At 40.9% G+C, this 21,532-nt stretch overlaps 3 protein-coding genes across 6 annotated transcripts in view; 2 read left to right on the forward strand and 1 right to left on the reverse strand.

Moving 5' to 3' along the window:
* The window catches only part of GTF3C3 (general transcription factor IIIC subunit 3), a 28,319-nt gene extending 27,054 nt beyond the window's left edge, over positions 1-1,265 (forward strand). The window contains exon 19 of the mRNA XM_068948265.1: positions 1,211-1,265. Coding sequence (XP_068804366.1) covers positions 1,211-1,231 — 21 coding nt within the window. The 3' untranslated portion in view covers positions 1,232-1,265. The remainder of the gene's footprint in view (positions 1-1,210) is intronic.
* CCDC150 (coiled-coil domain containing 150) lies at positions 469-21,490 on the reverse strand. Of its 4 annotated transcripts, none has more exons than XM_068948260.1 (22): positions 21,113-21,490; positions 20,612-20,829; positions 20,333-20,511; positions 19,266-19,382; positions 16,827-16,956; positions 15,127-15,170; positions 14,109-14,201; positions 13,249-13,356; positions 12,527-12,651; positions 12,154-12,331; positions 11,082-11,141; positions 10,466-10,549; positions 7,190-7,359; positions 6,684-6,777; positions 5,797-5,966; positions 4,973-5,099; positions 4,206-4,400; positions 3,550-3,618; positions 3,306-3,467; positions 2,865-2,951; positions 1,686-1,805; positions 469-1,096 (listed from the first exon to the last, which is right to left on the reverse strand). In XM_068948260.1, the coding sequence occupies exons 1-22, from the start codon at positions 21,256-21,258 to the stop codon at positions 977-979; spliced, it is 2,796 nt and encodes a 931-aa protein (XP_068804361.1). In that variant the 5' UTR covers positions 21,259-21,490; the 3' UTR covers positions 469-976. The 4 variants fall into 4 exon arrangements, with proteins under 4 accessions (XP_068804361.1, XP_068804360.1, XP_068804363.1 ...); XM_068948259.1 differs by having other exon boundaries at positions 11,082-11,174; XM_068948262.1 differs by having other exon boundaries at positions 21,386-21,469.
* Positions 1,211-21,532, forward strand: part of HECW2 (HECT, C2 and WW domain containing E3 ubiquitin protein ligase 2) — a 222,182-nt gene continuing 201,860 nt past the window's right edge. Inside the window, exon 1 of the mRNA XM_068948246.1 lies at positions 1,211-1,275. The gene's annotated coding sequence lies outside the window, so the exon portion shown is untranslated. The remainder of the gene's footprint in view (positions 1,276-21,532) is intronic.

Genomic DNA, 21,532 nt, shown 5'->3' on the forward strand with positions numbered 1-21,532 from the left:
AAGACGCTGAGCTGATTGGTAGTAGAACAAGAATGAAAACTGTTTGTGTTATAATCAATCATCACCTTCAACTTACTATGACCTAAGCCATCTGCTGCAATGACGCCTTCCCCAGAGTTATATTCCACAGTGGGATAAACTGAATAAATTCCACTAATTCTTATGAGTCTTATGTAGATAACAGGATGTGTGGTACAGTGTCACAAACCTAATGAATTCCTTATATGCTCCTAAAATTAGCCTGAGGCCTGTGTTTTCTCATGACCCAGACATCAGCTATCATTAGAAGCAGCCAGTCCTGCCAGGTCTTCCCTGTCCTGATCACGTCAGCATCCAGCCACAGGCGTATGACTCTGCCTTCAGTAATTCACCTGAATCCTCTGCAAACCAGTCCGAGATCTGTTTTGATAGCACCTGCCAAGGCTCATTCTAAAGCTGCTAAAAGAAAAGTGATGAACACAAAGACTTAGCAGTCAGCAGCGTATAGTCTATAGGAATGATACATACAGAAGAATAATTTCTTTGCTATAAATAGTGGCTTTGTTAATATCAGCTTCATGATACAAAGTATGCTAGTTGCAAAAGACAATCCTATTAGAAAGCTTATCTCACACACACAGAGATCCCTGCAATGTCGGACAGGTGAGAGGGAAGAATTAATTCAAATCAGAGCACACAATATAAATCAGCATTGCTAGGTCCCCTACACACAGTGTCCTGTCAGCCAGCTGGTCACTACACCTTTTATTTGCAAGGTCTTCTTAGTGATAGAGATCTATCACAGTTTGAGTAAGGCCCCTGTTTCATACCCCGTTAAAAAGTCTTCTCCATCAGCATGCAGCTCCCTGTGGCTGAGGACACTCCCAACACCTGGGTGCTAGCAGGGAGTCTCTGGCAGTAGGTGATGCTCTCCCTGTGCTGCTGCTGCTGCTGCTGCTGTGGCACCCCCAGGTAGCCCTGGGCCAGGAATCACCTGTCAGGTGAGCTCACTTCCTGCCCAGGTCACCCGGGCCTTCCTGGCGGTGAGCTGGAGGGGCTGGGTCCTTGCCTGGCCACCCAGGAAGGGTTGGGCAGGGAGCTCTGGTTGCTTTTTCTCCTGTGAAAAGATACAGTATTTCATGGAGTTGATCTACTGCTTGGAGAATCTTTGTGACTATCAAAGAAGAGATTAAAGTTTTAGCAGCTTAATATATACATCTCTCTCTGAAAGGCTGATCAGAAAGCTACGTGAGAACTGCCAGTTATGGGAAAGGCTGTGGAATCTACGCAAACAAGGTAAGCATAGCTTTTAAAAGAATACCTGTAAGAGTTTGGAGGAGGGGGAGGATAAACACTGAAACAGAGGAGGTGAATGCAGGGAAGAAAACAGGCCAGCTATTAGCTTTCATACCAGTATTTGGGTTATGACTTTCAGCAAAACATGAAATGTGCAATAGAACTTAGCTAAGTATAGAAACAGTCCCTTGAAGCTATCTTGTACCCATAGTGTTCTTTGCTGGTTAAATAAGTACCTTGGCAAAAGATGAGAAAACAAATTAAACTGAAAAAGGAACAGGGGTCCCTCTTTCCCACTGTGTAAGGAGTTGTGAAAGAAGTTTAACAAGCTGAATTCCTGACTTCCCAGTGCTTGCCCCAGCTTATTTGTTTTTCTCCCCTTTTAAAGAGGATGTGCTTGCTTTCTTTACCTCCCTTCTAGAGCCACTCTCTTCCGTGTCCTTTGCCTGGTGGTTTTTTATAAGTTCTGGCTGCAGGCTGTCAAACTTAGACTTGAACCAGCGGTGAGCTTCCTCCAGGTTAACTGTGATCTAGGGAAGGCAGTGGTAATTAGAGCTGCAGAGCAAGTGGTTAATGTGGGCCGAGTTCCAGCTTTTGGGCCCTGTGCTGGAAGGGGGAAAAAAAAAAGAGTACGCCAAAGTCTCCTCGAATTCTCTCCTGTACGTGGGGGCAGGAACTCAAGAGTTCTCTCCCTCTGCATTGCTGTGGAGAGGTGGTAACAGCTGGGCACATGCTACAAAATTGTTTCTTATGAAAATATTATTGGCAGTAGTCCACAGAGTTCTCTCTCGACACAGCCCAAAACACAGAGGCATTGGGGAGTAGAGGGAAAAATGGAGGCTGAATACCACAAACTCCTAAGAAAGATGTGGGAAGACTAATAACTTTGCTTGAAGACTGACATGCTGTAGAAATACGTATATGTTACTTTCTTGCTATTAAGGTCTTTTTCTAATAAATGATCAAGTACTTGAACGGATAAGTAGCAATGTAAGACCTCAAGCTGGGGCACCTCTGTTATTTATTTCTTTACTTTATGCTGGTTAACACCCTATTAAAAATATCTCAAAAAGTAGATTCTCATACCAGACTACTATAGTGATACATGTCAATTACGTTTATTTGGATATTACTGTACAATAGTGCAAGGATGAGGTGCAGCATGGACAAATGTGACCTCTCGGGGCAGGGGGGGTGGGAAATGTGGTTTGGATCGATGTCGAATAAAGAGCAATGTAATAGCGGTTTGGGGGGAAATTACTTGGCCACAACTAAGTGGGGTGTGTGTTTTTTTTTTTTTTTTTCTGTTAAGATAGAAATCTATTGATCCTGACAAAAACAGTAAGCTGTGGGGAGAAAAGCTTTCTTACAAACTCCAATAAGTTAAAATATCTCATGCAAGAGATTGAAATTTAACTGAAAAAAATGAAGAATGCTAAAAACCAGTTTGTTACTTTTGAGCTGAAAAGATCAAGGATGCACCTCACTCTTCACCAGAGAATGAGATTCAAAGGTTCACACAATGCATACCTTGAAATGGTATTTTGTTACTGCCAATGAATTATAATTCTCAGGCTAAATAGTCTCACCTGTTCTGATTCTATCCTGGCTTCCTTCAGTTTCTGTTCTGTTTCTTCTTTACACTTCTTCAGCTGTTTGACTGTTTCTTCCAATCTCTAGGCAGAAAAAGAATAGTCATTTCTCAATTTTTTTTTTCATGGCACAAAGACAAAAATTGGCAATATTAACAGAATGACTCTTCCATTTTTAACTGTAAAATGCTTAAGAGTTTTATTGACAAAGACTGTAGAAGTAATTTTTCATATGTCAGATATATAGTGTTAATCCATACTGAACGCAAGATAAGTTGCTCCTTGGGCTTTCTGGGGCAGATACAGTAAGATTTGTAGGAGTATCTTTTGACATGAGATTCATGAAGTCTTTGTACCATCCCTTCTAGAACCCTACAGATGTTGTATAAAATGGTTCCACTGGTTTCTCACCACGCTTTCATAGTGTGATCATCTTACCTGACACTTGTTTTCCAGCTGCTGCCCTTGCCTTCTCTCCACTTCCAGCTGGGTCTCTAGCTGCCTGTTCTGTGTTTGTACTTCATGTTGGTTTTTCAACAACTCTTGCATCTCAGTCTGCAAACTTGTTAACTCTTTCACAAATTTCTGGATATTCTGTGACTGGTAACAACACAAGAATGAAATTTCAACAACCTGTTTTCATCAGATCAGCCTTTTTAGGAAGCTAGTCAAGAGAACACACCTGTTCATAATTCTTCTTCTGATACTGCTCTTTTATTGCTTCCATTTCCCTCAATTCAGATTCAATCTCCTGGAAAATTTTGAAAGAAAAACAAAACTTCAGGAATTTCTCAGGCTCCTCTGCAGTAATAGGTGCCATGTAACAGGCAGCGTTCGCCCACTGTCTCCTTATTTCCTATCCTGCAAGACTGAAGTTAGGAGAAGCCAGGCCCCAGTGGGGAAAAGGGAACAAGCAGGCAGCAGAGTTGCAAAGGACCCTGGATTCCCATTTGGGATCGGGTACCAGTGCTACCATATGGTCCATCGGTATGAAGGATGGAAAGGGACTAACCGCTGCACAAAGTAACCTTTGGCACCGATCACTGCTTTATCATTTTGTGGATACAGTCTGCTTAAGTGGACAAAAGGCTAATAGGAAAATACAGGGAGGAGATGGGACTCTGGCATCCTATTTAATGTAGGAAGAAAACGCAGGAAAGGCCATGCAATAGCAGCTATAGCTGCTATTGGTCTTCTGTTAGGCATCTGAGTTCAGAGTTAGTTTTGTTTATTGTCCAGCCTAGCTCTGCTACAAAGGGACAACAGTAGTCCTACTTAGTAGGAGGAAAAGGAGTTCTCAGGTAGGATGTCTGTCTCCACTGAAAAACATGCACGCACCTTTATCCTCTCTGTGTTCTGAGCGTTGCTAGCTTTAGAGGCCAGGCAATGTCTGACTTGAGCTCTCTGGCTTTTCAGCTTTTCCTTGTAGCTAGCCAAAGACTTCTCCAGCTCTGTTACTCTCTGCCGTAGCTCCCTGTTAGCACGTGAAACTTCACCCAGTTTGGAGGATGCTTCTTCAAGGGCCTTTTTGAGCTAGGGGACAGAGAAAAAGTGAGTTCACATCAATTGTGAAGATCAGTTCATTTCCTACAACCATTAATAGGGAGAATGCCCCAACGATTCCCTGTGTCTGGAGTATGCTATAGCACCTGGTGATCCAATTTTTTAAAATATCTTTGTAATAAAGGAATGAAAGGTGAATGCTGGGTCTGAGTAATGTTAAGGTCAAGCTGAGCTTTATGCTCCAGCCCCCAAAAAGCAAAGACTATTTCTGCCCTTTCACAACAGTATTTCCTCCCTGGAGGTTTCCATATAATGTCAGATTTTCCTTTTGAATTCATTGGAATGACTGATATCAATGCCTAAGTCTTATGTATGATGGGGTATACAGTGGTACTTGCAATGTACAGTCACCAAAACCTGTCTACCACAAAACAAAATTCTATTTGGTGCAAACAGGTGATGGACAACTCCATGATGATGGGAAAAGAGACAACTATTTGTCATGAATTGCTTTTTTGCAGTTTGAAAACTTGACATTGTAAAGCGGAGCTCTTTCTCTGGAAACCACTCACTGAAATCTTTTAATTCTATCCTTTTTTCACCTCAGCAGATTCCCGCTGGGCAGCTTTTCTAGAAGCCTGTTGCTCAATGTGAAACTGCTTCTTCAAAGCCTCTAAGCGTTCGGCATACATCTTTTCCTCAGTCTGGGCTTCTTCCATTAGCTGTTTCCTTTTAAGGGAAGAAGCAAAATTGGTCATTCACATATACATTTAATATGCTTTATTTTTTGAACAGAAAATTCCATTATAAATATTTCTTTTGTCTTGGGTATACTCTTAGCAACACTAATGCTTAAGGATTTGATTTTGTAAATGTATATATACTTCATCTCTGCTCTGTTTGCAAGGAGGTTCCAAACAACTGTACAAGGAAAAAAAGATGGGTTTTTTTTTTTTTTGAACTTTAGGTCTACTTACTTTCCTTCAGAGAAGTAGGTGGCCAAGCCTCTTTAGACCAAGGATATTGAGGTGATTCACAGTGCACCAACACTTACTGTTAACTACTTTTAAATCTTATTTATTGGGGTTTAGTTTGGGGTGGAGGATTTAAACAGCTGTCCTCTGTGTGGGTCGCTTGTAGGTCACTTCAAAGTGCAAGTGATACCTGCTATGTCTGCTGAAAAAGTGCTATAATGACCCTAGGCAAGCAGTTCCTCAGAGGAGGAAGGCAGAGGAGGCTGAAGAAGCCATTATACGAATGGGCAAATCAGCTCATTCATGTAGCTCTGCGTAAGTCTATCTTTACCATGCTGCTGGTTCAGCATGTGGTCAGTGCTGATACTGATAGATGACAAAAGGCATAAAGCTCTGATGTTAGTGAAAAGTTATGTTTCTCCTCAGCTTTAATATCTTGGATCTGTTCTTACCTGCAGACTACCAGCTGTTGATGCTCAGCTTCTTTGCTTTTCAGGTCATACTGACTCTGAATCAGCTTGTTCTGCAAGGTATTGTTGGCCTGCAGAGCTTGTTCCAAACGAAGAGCAAGTTTCTTGTTGTCTGTTCTAGTAACTTCTAGTGCTTTACAAAGTGGTTCCACCTGGGCAGTAACAAGAGATCAGATTTAGGCTTACTCAAACGAAAAAGCATAAACAGGAACATTGTTCCCTTCCCAGTTGGTGTCAGCTTACTGGGAGTATGAGTCTGTTCACCCACTGCCTGATGACAAACATCCTTTCAAGCACAGGCATCTAGATGTGATTCCCTACAAAGCCAATCCACAGACTGGCTTAGTCAGGAGGATCAGAATGAAAAACATGACTGTCTTGGAAAAAATGCCCCTTGCCAATAGTGAGTGTGTTTAGGTTGTGAGACATTGATTTTTAAACTATGTATTTTAAAGGAGGGAGGAAGAAAGCAACTCTCTGGCCCTTTCCCCCACCCTCCTTTTCCCCCCCTCTCTCTTTCTCTCTCTTTTTTTTTTTTTTTTTTTAATTTTTAAAGCTACATACATTTCAGAAATCTCTGTCCCTATCCAGCTGCAGACAGTAAAACCTTTATCTGTGCCAAGGAGTCTTACTTTAGAAAGATTTGTACTTGTTCTTTATCTTGATCTTTAATTACTTCCTTCAAAACCTGGAAAATGGTTTTCCTGCTCCGCAGCCTAAAGCTGATAGAATATTTTGCCTCCATTCACGTGAATGTATCACACCACACTGTTTCCCCCCCCTTCCCCCCCAAAAAGTGGGGGGAGGGCAATTGACTCAACCCTGAAGACGCAGTCCTGCCTATTTCTATGGCAAATCATGGCCTCTACCTGGCTGCTGTGCTGGCTTCCCATGGCAACCGCTCTGGCTTGGCAATGTTCCAATTCTGTTTCTAACCTCTGTATTTTCTGTTGACTCTGGCTCCTGAAAATGGAAATAGGGCAAACAAACAATGTATCGTCTCTGTGCACCTCTCCTCTGACGTGGTGGCAATCTCAGTTAGGTTCTCTGCTTTCACCATGTTAAGTTTTGCCTGTCACTGGCATTAAAATTAAGTTTATTCTCACCTGCTTCCCGCAAGATGCATGAGACCTGACCAAGCAGAATAGTTACAAGCACAGTTTTTCGCAGAGCTAGCCATGAGCATTTGGTACGCTTGGTTCACTGGTACTAAATATGTTTCAATGTTGCAGGAAAGGATATAGGAATTTTTCAAACAACCTTGTCCTAAAGAGTTTACTGGACAGCGCTGTGGAAGAGATGCCACTTCTCAACTGTATCTGCCTGTCTTCATCACACTAATTATACCACAGAAAGAATTATCAGCTTTACTTACCTGTCTTTTCTGAGACTGCTGATTTCGGTGTCCTTGTGTCCCAGCTCTGTTTGTACCACCTCCAGAGCTGCCTGCATCTTGCTATGAGAAGCTAACACTTGCTCCAGCATGGCTGTCACCTTACTGTTGTCATTCTTTGCTGCCTCCAGCTGGTGCTGCAAGTTTGCCATCTGAAGTACAAGAAACCAGGCAAAGGAGCAGGCAAATCAGTTATCTATTAGTTTGATCACAGGATTCTTTTAAAAGTAATTAACCTGCATGCTTGCAGCAGTGCCAAGAGTATGTGATGGTTCTGAACACAGAAATCGTTTCCTCCAAGTACACAGTCTTTATCCTACCCCTATTTTAAGCCCGACCTGAGTTTTGTTAATAACTTCAAGTGTTTATGAACTCTTGGCACCCAGGCTTCAGGAAGCACCACAGATGCATAAAGTTGAATTTTTAGTCAAAAAACAGTTGTCAGCACAACTTTTCATCTGCATCTCTTTCATACAAGAAATACTCAAAAGGTTTTGATCCTTGTTAATTTTCAGCTGTTTCTTCACTGTCAGCAATTTAATTGAACTATGTAATTGAAATGAACCATCTTTCTAACTTGCACTGCATGTTCTTCACTCACCACATTGAAGTCTCCTTTGTTAAGGCCAGCAGACCATACAGTTTTCAACAATCTTGGAGTCAGAATGTCTATTTTATTCTCCAGCCTTTCTTCCATGTTCTTAATAGCGTTTAACAGAATCCTCAGGCTGACCCTAGGATAATCTCCACGTTCAGAAGCAGACTTTCTTGAATGTTCATCTGGTTCAAAATGAACCCGTTGTAAAGGAGAGCGGAGAGCACAAGCACGTAAATCAAATTTCACAGTTTCTTCTTGTGAACCTGCAGCTAACCTAGTATTATGATCAGCAGACTTCTGCTGCCAGGGCCTTGCTGGGGATTTTTTTCTTTTTGGTGCCATTCCCACTACAAAACTAGTCTGTCCTTGGAAACAGTGAAGATGTGAGTACAAAAAAGAGAGAAATTAACAAAATACATTCCAAAATATCTATTAACCAGAGCAGAAGTAAAAGCCACAATAGCAGATGCTACGTCTTATTCCTAAGTCTGCATTACATTAAGATCTCTTGCCCCAAGTAAAACATCTTAAGAGATCCTTTACAACGTATGGTTTTAGGCTCTCTTCCATGATATTCTCCACAGCAGCGCAATTTCTCTCTGTATTCCTTAACAGTGAGACACTATGCTGACCAGCTCTTCCATTAGAAGTCTGCAATGCCCTCACTGTGATGTCAGCTGGCATCACAGCTCTGTGGCACCAGCACAGCCCCCGGGTTCTGTGTGCCACTCTTGTTTCCGCTGCAAGAACTTTCTCTAGCTGCTCTTTACATCTGCGGAGTAGTGGTACTGAGTACTGCATAGTACTATAACTTTCCCCAAACTGAACGCTCTCAGGTCATGGACTCTAGCTGTCAATGCAATACTCATTTTCCTTTGATTATCTAATGGGTCAGCCTCTATGATGGAGAATTAAGGTACAAGAGAAACTTTAATTTTGCTTATTGGAAACAGATGGCAGAAACGGGACCTCCTGTTTTCCGGACAAGTGCCCTAAACCCAGTTACGTTCTCTATCTAATTTCTACAGCACAGCACGCAGATTCAGCCTTTTTAGAAATTCTCCAACTCAGCAAGTATATTACAAGACTGCTATTCTAAACTGTAAATTCAAGCAACTGTACCAAGACTTCCATTCACAAGCAAGAATAAACTCTCAATAGTATATGCTCTTCACAAACTTCCGCTCCTTCTCGGATACCAAAGCAACTTCATGACAGAGCAGAGTCCGTTTCACCATATAAAACCTACAAGCTTGGTTTCACTGCCCGGGATAATACAACTCCTGTGTGCGCTCCTATCCATTAGGACTGAGTGAACTGACTGAATTAGAATAACTATCTGCCTCCAAGCAATATAGCTAGTTGAGCTAAAAATATTATATGTGACTGTTTGTTCTTACTGGGAACTAACAGTAAATCATGAGGACTATCCTTATCTCAAAAACTCTGTTTTCCAGCCTGAATACATGCAGTTAACTTGCATGAAAACAGGTCTGATACCTGTTTTAGTTGAGCTTCCATCCTTCTCATGTCATGCTGGAATCAAATTCTTTATTCACCTGTAAACTAGGATGCTACAGCTAATATTAAATATGTGCTTTGTTCTTCAAGAAAGTGAGCTAAATCTGATGACTATTTAAACATTAATTATAGTCTGAACCTAATCCTGAGAGTAGGAAGTCCACAAAGTCCTGTTGTACCTGAGTATATTTGGTCTCTAGCACTGCATTGCGCACTTGTGAAGCTGGCTATTATCTAAATGTGCATCTGTAAGAGACTGCTGCTCTTCCTCCAGCTGCAGCGCTTTGGTCTTAAGGAAAGCAAAGATGGATGCAGCAGAACAGCAGACTTCTTTCAATGAAGAAGTGGAAAAACGTTAGCTTGACTGGTACGCGGAAGCAGAGGGATGCAACAGTTTATCTTTGACCAGAGCAAATGTTCTATTTTTGTCAAGTCCCCTAATAGCAGGAGCAGCAAGAGAACCATTTCTAACTTATCCTTGCATAGAAATGATTGTACATTAGAATTAGTCACCTACCATCAGATATAGAGACATTACATAAACACGTAGCTTTCTCACTTTTTTAATAACCACTATACCCTCTATGCTGCTTTTTGAAAGAACCTCAGAAATCTTTGCATCACTGCCCCAAATTCTATGACATACATCACATCGAAGTGAAAGCTTCACTTTTAGCACTTCATCTACTGTCCAGCTAACTTACGCTTAAGAAAGCTTACATACGCTTTCTAGTTATGCTTACCACCATGACTTGCCTCCCTCCTTATCAATTCCTGTCTTCTATAAAGCTTTCCATGTTTCCATTCTTTCAACCAAGTTTCCACTCATGTGTTTGTTTTAATCTCTCGTGGTCCTTCTTAGCCATTAAACAACTTCTCAGAAATTTTAGCGATGTTATGTCAGTAGCATCATGGCCTGATCTGTCACCCAAACATAGTAAGCAGTATGGGCAGGATCAAACATGATTTTGATATAAAACTGTATGTATGTGTTAATGTATGTGTTTAACAACGCACAAATAAACAAGAACTTCCCTCCAAATTAAATAGTGAAGAGCTAAGGTTAAACAATCTTATATTAGATGAACATAAAAGAGGAGTTCTCCCCTTAATCTTATAAACAAGATGCTGTGAGGTACCTGAAGTTTTCCTTTGTCATAGGCCAGTCTATTCTTGCTGTTAGTCAGCTCTGCTTGCACCTGCTGCACCTGCTGCTGGGCATGCTGAGGAAACAAGAGCAGAAGTCACTATTTCCTAGGAAAGTAAGGCAAAAAGCAACAAAAAAGGAGTTCAGTGCTCTGTTTCTCCCTGAAGCTTCCCCCTGCTATGTTATAGCACCTTCCATAAGTTCTGATTTTTTTGCTTCAGGTGGAAAATCTCAGTTAAGTGAAACACTAAAAGGGCAGGGTATGCAAGACCAAAAAAACCGGAAAAGGTAAAATACTCCCAGGCTGACTTAGTCTCTAGGAAGAACCATTCAAATTAGTACCAATGGACAGCCATTGGATGGCCACTGTTTTAGAAGCACAGACAACAGAAATGGAGAGATGAAAGATAAATCTTTGACAAGAGGAACATGGTAGCAAAAAGAACTAAGAGAAGAATGAGAAAGCATTGACAAAAGCAAAATAAAATAATTTAGAGTGACAGGAGTTAAGGAATACCAAAAAATTAAAAACTAGGCAACTCTTCTAAGGTTCTGTACTTGGTACAGATACTTACTAGTTAGGTTATTTTTATTAGAAAGCAGCTTACCTGCTGGTGTTCCAGTGCAGCCAAGCGATCCAATAGCCTCTTGTTTTCTTCTACTAGTGTCTGCAAAGAGGATTTCATTGAAGCCATTTCTAGCTATAAACAGAAAAATACAACTCTCATCATACCACTTCAACATTTCCAGAGTCACTAGACAAAACTGCAGTACTACATATGGACTAGCTACGGCCTCTACTCTTTCAGAGAGCCTTTCCTCAATGGGAAAAGAAACTCCACAAATCAATCAATCAATCAGTCATGTTGACTTAAGTTACCATGCTAAGGAGTCCTTCATTTATACCACAAATGCCATCCTTCATTTTCCAGGCTATGCAAGGGAGCTACACAGGTAAAACAGCTGAAAGCAGCTGAAAATTATTTATCAAGCTTGCCATAATAGCAAGACAAACTTATTAATACAAACAGGGCCTTGTGTAGGTAAGCAGTAGGGTTCCTGTCCCAAAGGACATAAATTATATATATATATATATATATATGTATAAAAGTAGCAAACAGCAAAGTGAATATTATGACTATGATAATTATAACACTATTTAGAACTAATTTAATTAGAAGAGAATAAGGAAAATGAAACAAAAACTTTTAGGAAGAGAGAATACTGAGTTTAAAAAAGTCACATATATTGCAAGATACCTTGTTCTCTTTTTTTTTTTTTTTTTTTTTCCTACTTCCAGTTTGCTCCTTTCCTGTGTTGTCTTTATCTGCGACCAGGAATTTTAAATACTTTTAAAGTCATCTGAAAAACTTCTAGATTCACAGGAGTTCTACACATCTATAAAACTATTGATCAGAAGGTCACAAGTCAACTCTGAAATTCAGAAATAATATCTGCAGAGCTGTCCTGTCCTCTTTCCCTTTTAATGCTCCAGAAGGGAGACATTACAGGTCAAAATACAGAAGCAGTAGGAAACAAGAGTGTGTGTGTCACTTTTTGTCATAGCAATAACAACAAATCATCTTTCCAAAGACAAAACTGGTATGAAAATACGGATTTTAGCAAAGTGGATCCTAAAGCTGTCCTCAAGAATATACCTTTAGAATAACTTTTATGTACCTCCTGTTTAAGATCTTCCTTTTCTGCTAGCAGAGATCCTCTCTCTTGCAAAGCTGTTTCCAGTTCACTTTGCAGTCTAGCAACAGTACACTGCAGAAGCTTTCTCTGGGTGGTGGCTGCTCCCTCTTTGAGGCTTGCTTTCTGTCTGCATTTGCCATGCTCTGTATGCAAGGCCTCCCTAAAGACAGACACAAAATAGCCAAGCTGGAGCTCTAGCTCCATACAGGACATGGAGAACAGAAGATGGCCTCCATATTAAATACCAAACTTTCTATGTTAATAAGTAACAAGTGTTAGAAAAGCAGAATACAAGGGGGCAGGCATACAAGAAAGGATGGAGAAGACAGAGGCTGCAGATGAGAAAACTCCTCACAGCTCTTTCTGAAGCTGAGCCCTCTCATGCTGCACGTTCTGCAGCTCCCCGAGAATGTCAGCACAGGCAGCATCCAGAAGTGAGTCTTGCTCCTGCAGCTGCCGAGTCATCTTTTCTTGTTCTGCCTAAAGGGGAAAAATTACTCAGGCAATTAACACCAACATCAAAACAATAGAGACAAGAGTATTTAATTGACAAAACTGTTAATTTATTATCAGGCTCTGTGTCGTTTCCCTATAGTTCTGCGTGCTGCTTCTTGAATCGGGTGTCAAAAAGCAGAGTTACCTTACCTAGACAGAGCTTTCTATAGATATATTTTTTTAATCTCAGTTAGGTCTTTGTGGCTTCCACTTAGCTTCTTCATTTACAGTCAGCACAATGCCCATTAACTTTTACTCGTCTCTTTCTTAGTGGTTCTTACAGGATATTTTTACAAAGTGTGTATCACATCTAGAGTTTCCCCTCCTCCTCCATAACATAGGCTTTTATTTGCAGTATTGAAATAATAGTATTTGAACCACATAAAGTCTTATTTTTCTTTTTAGAGAACTTTCTAGAACTGATAACTTAGCAAGTTTCAGAACTTACAGCTTTAGAACTTCTTAGAACTCAGGCTTTTTAGAACTTATATGTTCCCATAGGTTATCGGTGCTGTCTTGTCATCTATCTTATATCCAAGTCGCAGAAAACTTTCTTGGACCATTTAACAGTCAGCTACATACCTTAAGGGTGGCCTGATGATCTGAAATAAGTTTAACATTCTCCATGGCAACACTTTGAAGCGCGGTGCTGAGGTCTGAGCATTGCTGGCTTAAGTGGTCATTAAGGACCTGGTTAGATAGAGAAAGCAGGAAGATGACAAGCATTTTCAGACTTTTTAGCATAGCATGGCATCAAGTATTTTCCACAATCTCTTGCAGATCTTGTTTTGCTCAAACATAGCACAGGCCAAAGAAAACGTGTTCAACTCTGTGGTAAGATATGGAGGAAAAAAAGGCAAAATTTAAACTACAAATCAAGAATAATCACTTATTGATTCTGAAGTCCAGATAAAGGACAAGTAATGTTTCTAAATGAAGGCAAAAATGAGAAAAGAATCCCTGATAACTCCATGTTGACGTCAACGACGTCAACCTTTTGCCCCAAAAGGCAGAAGAGATTTTAGCTAAGCAGCTACTCTAGATTTATCTCATGAATAGAAATGTTGATGTAGAATCTAAGGGTGCAAAGGAATACAGAGGCACTACTTTTAAGGATACATAGAGGCAGGAGCAGCAGTAGTTCTTCACATCCTGGCAGTCGAATAAGACACCTGTAACAAAGCTGATTTAAATTAACTACTGTGAAGAAAACTTTCCAGCCTTAAGGTGAGGAAATCATGAACAGTTACCTAGGCTACTGACTGAATTTCCTTTGCTCAAGTTGTTAATTAGCCCATATTACCTAAGGGCACTGAATTTTGTCTCCTGAGCTGTATTTGAGGCTTCCCAGTGAATGCGTGATCGCTTTTCATTATAATCACTTGGCTTGCTATATGTTACTTCCATTTTAAAAGCACACGAAGAGGAACTGTTCTCATTACCTGTACTTTCTCTGCTGTTTCTTGCAGGGCAATTATTTTAGACTGAAGCTGCAGGTTCTCTTTTTGTTGTCTGTTAAAGGACAGCTGTGCGTTCTAAGGGGCAAAAAAAAAAAAAAAAAAAAAAACTTCCACTGAGAAAAATGTAAAATATCTCGTCATTCAGCCAGGAACTTCACACATGTCAAGTCTTTGTCTCACATCCACCTATTTTCTTTAAGCTACTGCCACGTGGCTCGGTGCTCTTGCAAGCAAAAGACATGGATCCTGTAGTACAAGCCTCTTTCCAAAATATACCTTGAAAGCAATAACCAAAGTACTTGGTTATTATTGGTACTTAGTACCATTGCTTGTTTTGCAGCTACTTCAACTTTGCTTTGAAAGTTTTGAGAAACTTCCTATCTCTTCTCAGCTCAAACTTATTTGCCTCCATTATAATTAACCTTGACCTTTTTGAAGCTAAAAGGTCTCCTTGCCAGAAGCGCTAGAATTTCCAATTCAAGGAATCCTTTCCCAGATTGCAAGACTGCACATCTAAGTTGAGCTTTTACTTCATTTTCACTGAAACGTATTCTTTCAAGGACAACTTCTGGCAGCGTACACAGTCCCTACAAAGGCTGTAAAAGCACACCTCTTTGCCCATTTAGTGCCCAGCTGCATGAGGTCCTGATTTTCTATAGTATTAATTTACTAATCCATCTATTTGTCTCCTCTCTATGTGATAACTGTGTTACTGCAACAGTGTTTTGTGGACAGCTCTAGACTTTCCAAAGAATGCATTCAGAACACTGTTTTGATATTTCAATAGAGTGTAAGGGTTAATTTTTCCAAAAACAAGTAGGGCAACCTTAGATTGGTAAAATAACTAACAAAACAAGTTTTCTGGTTATCGCCCTCGGTGGCATTTGTCCACATAAAAATTCTGCCTCTTAAATATGGTACATTTGAAAGACCCCAAATAGGCTGCCGTTTCTCACATCTGTATAGCCATTTTCCTCACCAATAATTGTTTACAACTTACTCTTGCTTCTTCACCAAGCTGGGAAATGATACAGTTCCTGGAGTCTAAAAGCAGAAAAGAGTATTAGGACGTACTGTTATCTGTTTGGTAATTTTAAAAGGTGACATTTTGATTCAATAACTTAGCTAAGCTAAAACATTAAATATGCCACAAGCAGATAAGATTTCAACAAATGTGCTGTTCTTTAATGCTTTTATTGATGTCTTTAACTGTACAGGCATCATAAAGTTACTGTACAGCTGTCACTTACTCTGGAAATGAAGCGCAACTTATTTTTCCTCAGTTTTACAGTTAAGCACGCAATGGTGCCCGTCTCCTACAGGCACCCCTTCTGTGATTGCTTGGGCAAATTAGATAACCCAAAGAGTGGAAGTTTCTTGTTCAGCTGTTTCTTTACTGTGGAAACTACTGATTTGTCCTGACTGTACCCATAGCCTACATTTCACTTTGCAAGTTTTCGTGCACTGACAAATTATAATAGTCAGATCCCTGCTTAAAACATCAGATCTAAAAGTAGAAGTATTTTTGCTGTATTCTCAATCAACCTGTCTATAATAGCTGCCCTTATTCTGCTCTGCTGGATGAGATACTGAAAAAGTGGAAGACAATGAGAGATAATTCAGCATACTCAGGGTGGGGAGGGAAGTCTAGCTAAAATATTGTAACATCCAATGTATCATCTATGAAGATTGGTCAAAAGTTCTTTCAATTAGCAAATGCAAAAATCCTTGATCAGTAGGATTATTTCATACAGAATTAAAGAGTTTTTATGTCTCATTTAAACTTGTCACTTGCACATGGATTTGTTTTGAAGAATTTTTCTGCCCTCGAAGAATCTCTCCTGTTCATCCAACTCTGCCATAACATGACAAGATTCTCTCCTCTTGCTATGGCTTATTCAGAAATGCTGAATGCCATTTAACTGCAGGTTAATTACTGTTGGCATATCAGGGCACTTGTGGTTCATAGAAAAACAAACATAAAATATGGGAAACGGGAGCAGTGCTCTAACAGGAGGAACTAGAAATCTGAAGTAGGTCCTGAGGGAAGGATCACAGGAAGAATAATTATGCCAGGATTTAAGGCAGGGTTACTGTGAATTATCCTTTGGGAATAAGCAACAGACTTGAAGGTAGGAATGTTTACCTGCAATTTTTGCAAACACAGCTTTTCCCCAAGTGTGGTAAATGTCATTTAATTCCCTTATAAACAGCTCCTTTCACATCAAAAGACTGAGAATCTAAATCAGATCAGCCAGAAGCTTATCCAAAACACTTGTTCCTATATATGATGTTTACTACAGCGTGCTTTTTTAATCACTTCAAAAGACTCAACAGCAATGAGCACTCTACTTCCACATCAGTTCAGGAATCGTGTGTTATAGTTGCTTGCTAGATTTGCCTCCTCTGAAAACAATCTATGCTGATGAAATCTATTAACATTACTGTTGTGTATTTGTTACCTAACTATTACTGTGGCAAATTTCCTCTAAGTAAGAAGTCTTTAGAAACTTCACAGGCAACCTAAGAGAAGTCTTTAAAATTTCAGCACCTCTCAAGCTGCACTCCATTCCTGTTAACGGATACACCTACCGTAGGTCTGGAGGACCCCAGTAATTCTAGTGATGTGCTTGCTTCCACCTACTGCTGGAAGCAGTGAAAGCAGGGCTACAAAGATATGACAAGAACCCACTGTCATACCCAGCTCAGCTTTCAGTTGTGTGCACTGCTGCTCCAGCTGCGCGGTTCTCTCCTCCTCCTCTTGCAGACTCTCTCGGGCTAGCTGGACATCTTTACGCAACTCCTGGCAGTCCTGCTGCAATATCTGCACCTTCAATGTATATCACAGATTATTCTTCAAGGTGCAGAATGCAGTGAAGCAAACCTAAGCAAATTACAGCCTGAAACATTGATCTGACTGGAAAAAAACAGACTGATGAGCTTCTCTTCCCTTTCACCTTGCCCCAAGTAAATTTTATGCAGAAAATAATTCGTGGCAAATAATTAATTTTCTGTATGTTATGCACTGTGCATGTTCTCTTCATCACCTTTACAGGATAGGTGGAATCAAACAAGTTTGTGTTATTAAACATTACAGAAAAGATCAAGCTATAAAAGAATGAAGTTCAATGTAACATGCAAGGCCACTCTACGAGTCTCGCTCATGCTCTGTTTTCGGAGGGACTTTTTTGTTTTGTTTTTACACTAATTAATCATAAATATATCTTTGGGTGAGGTATAGCCATCAGAAAGTGACAGATGGATTAAACTGAGTCTTTGCTTCTCATAAATTCAGTAATGCATCTCTAATTTTTTTCCACTTCTGCTGTAAAAGAACAGGAAAAGGATGAAATGGATGTAGGGGAGAAAAATTTAGTAACGTCTAATACAACTTTGCTGTAAATTTCTAAAACGGACACAAATCGTCATCAAAAATATGGAAGAAAATGAACTATTCAAGTTTTGATACTTTGCTATTTGCTTTATTATTTATCCTCACTATCGTTATTGTTGCTACAATTTCAGAAGTGATAGAGTGGCTGTCTGTGGCTTGTGTGTGTGCATGCAGAGAGGAGGATTGTTTTTACATTTATTTGAAGTACGTATTTCTGCCATATTTCTTCCCTCCCTCCCACCCCCCCAAGATAGCTACATAACACAAATGCAGCTGAAAGCCAAAAATCTAACTTTGCCATTATGGCAGTTAATGGAGAAAACATCGTTAATCCCAGGACATTTAAGAACTCTAGAGAATATTTTCAGAAATCTTGTTTTCTAACAGAAGGTTTTATCAGTACCTTCGTTATAAAGAGAATTTAACATTAGACAAGCAGATGTAGCATCATTTGCGATTACTCATGAGATACCAAAAGTATTAAGGTAGCAAAATTATGTTAAACTCTGTATTATTTGTATCTTTTAGATAAGATTCATTTCTTCTGCTACTAGAAGAGTGAGTCAACCTACAAAAATACAAAGATAAACAGGCATTATCTTTCATCTTACTATTAAAACTAATATCCATAAAACCACAGATACATACATAATCTTCCTGTTTTCATACCCCTCTGCAAACTGTTCATATTTCCTCACTCTGTCAGTTATTTTCAGAACTTTAAACCTACTTTATTTATGAAGAGACAGCACACATCCTCACCACACTTGCCAAGGATAAGTGGCTGACACACTGAACAGCAGAGCTTTATTTCAGAAAGGCCTTGATATACTTGACCAATGGGCCAACAGAAACCTCGTGAAGTTCAGTAGGGGGATTTGTAAGCCTCTGCACGAGGGGTACAATGACCCCATGCATCAGTACAGCCTGGGAACAGACAGAGCGAGCAGCAGCAAGACCTGGGGTGCCAGGCAGAATAGGAGCCAGCAGGTGCTCTCATCGCAAATAAGGCAAACCACCTAACAGGCTACGTTAGCAGGAGTGTGGCCAACTTTACAGAAGTTATTTTTCCCCTCCGTTTGATGCTGGTGAGGATGCACCTGGAACACTATACCCAGTTTTAGGGCCCCCAGTTCAAGATGAAGAAAACGGAGAGGGGACAACAGAGGGCTACGGAGATAGTTGGGGTCTAGAAAAAGTGACTTGTGAGAAGAGACTGAGGTTGTTTAGTCTAGCGAAGAAGAGGTTAAGGCAGGATCTAATTGCAGCAGGGTAGCTCCAAAGATAATGAAATCAAACTCTTCTCAATACCATAAACTCAATAACATAACAAGGGGCAATGGCCCCAAATTTAAGCTTGGGAGGTTCAGGTTGGGCACTAGGAAAAACCTTTTCAACTGGAACAATACTGTGGCACTGGAAAAAATTGCCTACAGAGCCTGTGGAATCTCAGTCCTTGGACTCTGCTAGAGAAATCCACCACTGACTTGATCTATTATTGATGATACTTCCTTCAAGCAGGAAGTTGGACTAGATGATCTTTTCTAACTGGTGTTTGTATGATTCAGTTTAAGGAGTTTTTTTTTTGTTTGTTTGTTTGTTTTTTAAGATATAAGTTGCATCACACTTGAGCACTTGTGAAATATTTTAACTGTTCTCTAGGCAGGACATACAAGCTCTTCCTTTTCTTCCCAGATGATAACAGGAAAAAAGATATAAAAGAAGAGTGAAAAAGTTTCTCAAACCTGCTTCCGTTCTGCTTCTACTGTTGTTTCCATGTTCTGTACATGACACATCATGGTTGCTTGGGATTCCTCCAAAGATTCCCGCAGGCCCATCTCCTGGGACAGCTGCTCTGTTAGCTGGGGGGAGGAAAAAAAAAAGTCTCCTGATCCAGGTCTAATTAAGTAGATTGAACAAACACTTTGAGATCATATACGGATGATGTTCTGCCTGGAATATTTAGTTATAAGCACAGCTGGCTGCCTCCTTTGGGTTATGCACATTCCAAACTTGCACCTGGACTATTATTTAAGGATATTCTTCAAAGCTTTAAATAACACTTGGCAAATTCAGCCTCTTGCTAAGTTTTTTGCTCTTGTGCAAGCAGTCTTGTACTCCTGCAGTCTACAGTTCATTTTCAGTTTTGTGTTCCTCAGCTGCAATTGCTACATCCATCTAAAGATGTTGAAGGGAACAAATATTTGTATCTTGTCCTATTGTGTTCATAACTATCTCAAAAGGAATAGGTATTATAAAATGCAACACCCATGCTAAAACTTACCTAGAATTTGACTTCTGTTTCCAGTCTGATGTTCTCTGTTCTGAAGCACTGACTAGAACAGTGCAAGCACTAAGAAGTAATCAATTCTTTAACACAGTAGAGGAGACTGTGCCATGTTGCACTGAGCTTTGTTTTTGTTTTAAGAGCGATAATAGTCGAGGTGTAAGACTGAAATATCAGAGAAATTTAGGTTCCTAGAAAAATGGAAAAGTTATTGAGAACTCCACATATGAAAGCTAGGATGAACTTTAATCCTGAAGAAGGGAGAATTACAAATTTCAATTATTTCTCTTCTTGAGTTGTTGTGCAATTATTTCTTTAATGGTGGAACCAGAGAACTTCATTGTCAAAATAAGTTTTCTCTTACAATCGGCGATAAGCAGTAATGCTTGTAAATGCTTGTTTCCAAAGGAGCATATCTTTCATTTAACTATATCTGAGACAGTAGTACTTAAAGTACTACAGATAAACCTGTTAAACCTAAAAACACAATAAGATCGTAATCTCTCAACATGCCGACTTTTGTACCTTGGTTGCAGTTCTAATCTCCAGAGCAGCACTCAGTCTTTGAACTTCTTCTTTTGCCTTTTCTTCAGCCTCTTTCATATCACTTAGCTGCTGGCGTAATTTCACTGCCTCTTGCTGTACAATCTTCATTTCCTGCAAATGCTCTTCCTGCATTGCATTCAGCTGCTGCTCCAACTGGGCTGCCAGACAGAAAAGGAAAAAAAACATCGTCAACAGAAGAAGTGTATGAAGGCACAATCAACAATGAAGAGGTAAAAAAAAAAAAAAATATTTCATTACCTGCATGCCTTGGATTCGGCTCTTTTTCTGTCTGTAGACGGAAGATGTTTAACTTTAGTGTCTGTACAACGCTCTCTAACCGACACATTCGATTCACCAGCGTTTCACAGTTTTTCCACAGTGTATTTTCTCCCACAAATGCTACCCGGGCCTGCATAGGACTTATAGCTGGGTAGCGAGCAGATGTCTCCAAGGTCTCTGAGTGGAAAAGATCAAGGCTGAAAAGGAGAGAAGACTGACTTACTACATTTATGCACATATCCCATTGTATGTATGCCTTACAGATGTGGCTAGATCAGAAACCACATTTCATACGGCTGGAAGGTTTCCTGCCATTCCCTGTCACTGCAGCTCATTCCTGCTGCCTCTGTCAGTACCAGCTCCCTCAGGGAGAGAAGACCAAAGCGCGGCAAACGGGTGCAAAGCAGGCCCAGAGGAGGAAAAGTAAGGAAAGCCAGAATCCCTCCAGGAAAGAAGGGCTTTGCCCCTGCTCTCCCCCACCTCTGCCCGTTGACGCCGAGCGCCTCCAGCTCTCGCACCAGCGCGCTGGTCTGCTCTTCCGCCACCCTCATCCTCTGGCGCAGCACGACGAAGGCCTCGGGAGGCGTCGCCTTGACGCTCGTGGGGGAGACGGTTGGCCTGGCCATTGCGGCTCCCGCCCTGCGGGGCCCGCACCAGCGCTGCCTGAGGCACCCCTCGCACGGCAGCGGCGCCTCGCCCGCGTGCCCGTGCCCGTGCCCGTGCCCGTGCCCGTGCCCGTGCCCGTATCCTCACGGCGCCGCGAGGCCGCGGGCGGCACAGCCCGCCGTCATGGCGCTCCTTCCCCGCTTCAAAACCGCCCGCGCCCCTCGCGCTGCCGCCCCGCGCATGCGCGCCGCCCCGCGGCGGGATGTCCGGAGGCGACAGTCCAGAACCTGGGAC

The sequence above is a fragment of the Struthio camelus genome, chromosome 6 (genome assembly GCF_040807025.1).
Source record: "Struthio camelus isolate bStrCam1 chromosome 6, bStrCam1.hap1, whole genome shotgun sequence".
In the NCBI taxonomy this organism is placed as follows: domain Eukaryota; kingdom Metazoa; phylum Chordata; class Aves; order Struthioniformes; family Struthionidae; genus Struthio; species Struthio camelus.